Source organism: Penaeus vannamei, chromosome 36 (assembly GCF_042767895.1).
Source record: "Penaeus vannamei isolate JL-2024 chromosome 36, ASM4276789v1, whole genome shotgun sequence".
NCBI lineage: Eukaryota > Metazoa > Arthropoda > Malacostraca > Decapoda > Penaeidae > Penaeus > Penaeus vannamei.
This window is the reverse complement of record NC_091584.1, coordinates 26043167-26048166: the sequence shown is the minus strand read 5'-3', so window position 1 is coordinate 26048166 and position 5000 is coordinate 26043167. Positions and strand designations below refer to the sequence as shown.

Genomic DNA, 5000 nt, shown 5'->3' with positions numbered 1-5000 from the left:
TATCATTATCATTGTTATTGTTATTATCATTATTATTATTATGATTATGATTATTATTATTTTTGTTGTTGTAATAATCATTATTATCATCATCATCATCATCATCATCATCATCATCATCATTATCATCATCATCATCATCATCATCATCATTATTATTATTATTACTACTACTACCACAACTACGAGCCTCGAAGAAGCAACGGGAAGGGATGCGGGACATGAGGAGAGGTTATGAGGCGAGAAAGGAAGGGGGGGGGGCGTGGTGGTTATGAGGAGAGGGGGGGACAATGAGAAGCAAATTGGAGGAGAATTTTTAGCGCTTATGAGGAGGTGTGGGAAAGATGTGGTTATGAGGAGATGACAGAAGGGTGTGTTTATGAGGCAGTTGAAGCGTGTGGTTATGAGATGAATAAAGGAGATGGTTATGAGGAAATGAGGTAAAAATGCGGTTATGAGGAGATGAATTAAACATGCGGTTATGAGGAGATGAGCCCCTGGTGGTTATTATTATTATAGTTATTATTAATGATAATGTTGATGGAAATTGTGCTGATAATGACATTGATATGGTGATAATCATGATAGTGATTATGATTATGAATATGAGAATTATGTCATTGTCTTTATATTAAAGTTATTGCGACAGAAATGAAATCAACAATATTCGTAATGGTGAAGATAATACTCATGCTCTTTCTAATGATAATGGTGTTTATACTTGTAATGATTCTTGTTCTACGTGTTTATAATTTTCTTTGTTAATATAACGGTTCTTATAAATTACCTGAAGTAGATCGTGCGTTCGTCTATTCCTTTTAAATTTGCCGTTTAGATATTTCGAAAATGGTTATTTTGGTGTTTTTTATATTGTTGAGATATTAGGACACTACAACAATAACTTCGAGAACTGAATGTGTTGGTTGTGTTGGTTCAGCGGATAGAGTGTTATGGAAGGTTGTGGAAGGCGTGGAAGGGTTGTTGGGCGCGGGTCAGGGCGGCGCCGGAGAGAGGCGGCGACGGGGAGGGGGAGGGGAGGGGACGGGCGGGGGGGGGCGCTGTCTGCCTCTACGTCATTTCCGATCTTTTGCGCTTCTTGAGGAGGCTTTTCCCTTGGCTGGGGCCGGCTACGGAAGCGGCGGTGTTTGAGGACTTCCATGCGAACATATTGACCTTAACATCCATACGGGAAAGGAGTAAATATTGGTTGTCTCTGACCTTGCGAAGTGGTGTTTCGCACGCCTGGTAACACGGGGTCAGGGGCGCCTATAAAAGGCGGGCGAGGCGCTGTCACCCTCGCAGTTCGCCCGGGAGCCTCGTCGGCGAAGGAGCGCGCTTGTTCTCTTCTCTCTCTGAACGAGCGTTAACCTTGTCACTCCGTCTTCGACAACTGTCATCCGAGAGAAGAAAAACAAAAGGAGTTTTCTCTCTCTTCGGCTCCCGCATCTTCCGTGAACAGCCAGTTACACAGCAGCAACAAAATGGGTAAATACACACGTCAACAATGGCTCACCCTCATCGTGTTCGCCATCGCCGACTTCTGCAGCGCGGTGTGCGTGTCCCTGCAGGCGCCGTTCTACCCCATGATGGCCGAGTCTAAGGGCGCCTCGCCCACCCAGTACGGCTTCGTGTTCGGCATCTTCGAGCTGACGGTGTTCATCGTGTGCCCCATCTACGGCACGTACCTGAACAAGATCGGGCCCAAGTTCATGTTCAACGCCGGCATCTTCACCACGGCCACCACCTGCATCATGTTCGGGTTCCTGGACCGCGTGAACGACACCACGGCCTTCATCGGCCTCTCCTTCGTCATCAGGATCGTGGAGGCCATGGGCAACTCGGGCTTCCTGACGGCGTCCTTCAGCATCATCGCCAAGGAGTTCCCCGAGAACGTGGGCGCCACCTTCGCGTCCCTCGAGACCTGCTTCGGCCTCGGCATGATCGTCGGTCCCACCCTGGGCGGCGCCCTCTTCGAGCTCGGGGGCTACACGCTGCCCTTCGTGACGCTGGGGGGCATGCTACTGGGCGCCGCCTCTCTCACCTTCTGCATCCTTCCCTCCTACGGCTCGGACTTCAAGGGCGAGAGCGAGAACAACGGCAACGTGCTCTCCCTCCTGAAGGTGCCATCCATCGCCCTGGCCGCCTACGCCATCATCGCCTCCTCCATCAGCATCGGTTTCCTCCAGGCCACTCTGGAGCCCCACCTCCGGCCGCTGGAGCTGTCGCCCTTCCAGCTGGGACTCATGTTCGTGCTCAACGGCGCCACCTACGGCATGTTCGCGCCCCTGTGGGGTTGGCTGTGCGACAAGCACATCAACCCGCGGATCGTGGTGGTGTTCGGCGCCTTCGTCACCATGGCGGCCTTCATCATCGTGGGCCCGTCGCCCTTCCTGCCCATCCCGACCACGCTGCCGCTCTGCATCTTCGCCCTCGTGCTCCACGGCACCGGCTTCGGCGCCGAGCTCGTGGCCACCTTCACCAGCGCGCACAAGGACGCCGTGGCCAACGGCTTCCCCGACGACATCAGCACCTACGGCCTCGTCTCCGGCATGTGGACGTCGACCTTCGCCCTGGGGGCCTTCATCGGGCCCTCGGCCGCAGGGGCGCTCTTCGACTGGTGCGGCTTCGCGTGGGCCACCGTGTGGGTGGTGGCGCTGCACCTGGTGGTGGCCGTGGCCTTCATCACCCACCTGTGCGTGAGCAAGAAGCCGCCCAGCGAGGGCCTCTACACCAAGATCCACAACAGCCTGGCGCAGCACGACGCCGAGAAGGCCTCCCTGATCGGCGGCGGCGCGGCCGACGGCAAGAAGGGCGACAAGGCCTTCGCCAGCAACATCACCGACTCCTCGTACTTCAGCGGCGTCTCGGACTCGTCCTCGGAGTACTACGTCTACTGAGGGCAAAGGCCTTAGGATTTTCCAATTATAGAATATAACCAATTGCAGTGTTCGCCGCGAGTGCCCGCAGGTCGCTCGAGGTCCCCGAGGCTGAGGTGATCACCGAGGTGGTCACGACTTCCATTCGCCCTTCATATTGGAGGAACACCCGCTCTCTCTCTATCCCCCCCCCCCCCGCCGGCCGGCCAGGGGGCGAGGCGCGCTCCCCGGCGGGCTGGCAAGAAGCTTTCCGGTGGGCTCCTTCCGTCTCGTCAGGAAGGAAACAGAAAGACGTCCTTTACTCATGATGTGTGCAGCCCAACGATGCGAATTCAGAGACGCGCACTTTGATATGTTTTATTCCTTCTCCCTTATTCTCGTTTCATTTTCAGACGTTATAATGTCTACTTTATTATCTACTTTATATCTCCTTTATGTTAAACGCGTTAAATCTTGTTTTATGTCTTGCTATCTCACTTTTATTCTTGTTATTTTATGAAATTGTTAGATTTTCAGACAGTTTATCGGTCTGCTTATATATCTCGTTTTGGTAAAATACTAGAAATTTTGTTTTGAAATTTTCAATTCCAAAATTATATATTGGTGCTATTTTTGCTGTTCAATGTTTATTTCGGAAGCTCCTTAAAGATGAGCTTTTTCTAAACAAAGGTTGTCAGCTCAAATGTATGGTTGTAAACACATGTGATTCTAGCTGTGTGTAACTTATGAAATAAAAGATGATTTTGTAAACAGTATCCTATTTTATTACCTTTTTCCATTGGAGATTAAAATTTTCGTTGATGGAAAATGGACATGACTGAATTAATTAATTAAAAATGACATGGAAAAAGAAATGAGAATCCATTATATATAAAGAAATTTTGGATTTTTTAATGTTTATTCTAAAAATGGAAAAGTAATTGAATTGGAAACTAATAAAAATAGATAACTAATTATAACAATAAATCATGAATAAATAGCAATAAAAAATACAAAGAAATATTATACTTCTTGTCGCGTGAAGCTGTCGACAAAAAAAGTGACAAAGTGACAGGTGTCAGAAAATTATGAATCTTTATCGCTTACAATCATTATATTTTTCTGGAAGTGACCTAAATTAACTGACGAATAAATGGGGATGTGAAGAAATTGGCTAATTGAGGCTTTGTTCCGAGACCGAAAGAGATGGAGATAGGGAGAGAAAAGGGCGCAAATTAAATCCGAGATAGGGAATAGGCCTAACGGAGGGAGAGACCACGTTTTACCGGCGTGATTATGTTGTGACCCACTTGAGGGCAACACTCGGTGAATTGAAAATCGAATTCGGCAAATTTCTCAACGGATACCTCGTATTTACTCTCTATTTTTCTCTCGCTGAAGGAGGAATTTGAATGATATTCCATGGAAGTAAATGAAATGATGACAAATTTAGATTTACAAAGGGAGCAAGATGGAAAAGATTCGAATTGAGCGGGTGGCGGCGTGTGGCAGTCGGAGCCGGCATCTGAGGAGCACATGTCTCCCGCGTGCTCGGCCCGGCTCCTGTCTCTCCCAGATGCCGGTCGCTGCCAGAGTTCGCCGGAGAGACACAGACAGACAAATAGACAGGGAGGTAGACAGACAGACTGATAGATAGATAGGCAGACAGACTGATTGATAGATAGGCAGACAGACTGATAGATAGATAGGCAGTCAGACTGATAGATAGATAGGCAGTCAGACTGATAGGTAGATAGGCAGACAGACAGAGATTGAAGAGTATAGAGAGTGGGTCACTGAATTGAGAGGCAGGAGAGAGACAGACTGACTGACTGACTGACTGATTGACAGACAGACAGACAGACAGAAGGAGAGAGGGGGGGAGGGGGGAGAGGATTGGAGACTTCTATGCCTGCCAAGAAGTGATCCGGGAAGCAGTGGTGTTTGCATAGGGGTCTGATGGCCTTATTCAACCGTTGTTCTGTGTTTGTCCGTCTATGTGTCTGCCTGTGTTTGTTTCTCACTCTCCCTTCTCCTACCCTTACCTGTTATCATGTTCCTTCTCACTACCTTCTTTCCTCCTCCTCCTCCTACTCTCTGGTCCTTACTTTCCCCCTGCCCTTTGTCCCTCTCCCTTCCCCTACC

General features: G+C 48.9%; 1 protein-coding gene across 1 annotated transcript; it reads left to right on the top strand.

The window, feature by feature from the left end:
• Positions 1-1285: 1285 nt before the first annotated feature.
• On the top strand, positions 1286-3628 carry LOC113822746 (MFS-type transporter SLC18B1). Its single transcript, XM_027375286.2, has one exon. It carries the CDS (start codon positions 1482-1484, stop codon positions 2895-2897), a length of 1416 nt encoding a protein of 471 aa, XP_027231087.1. The 5' UTR covers positions 1286-1481; the 3' UTR covers positions 2898-3628.
• The last annotated feature ends 1372 nt before the right edge of the window (positions 3629-5000 follow it).

Bases quoted from the DNA above. Each gene is read 5' to 3' on its own strand.
- LOC113822746 (XM_027375286.2), top strand. From the start codon at position 1,482: ATGGGTAAATACACACGTCAACAATGGCTCACCCTCATCGTGTTCGCC.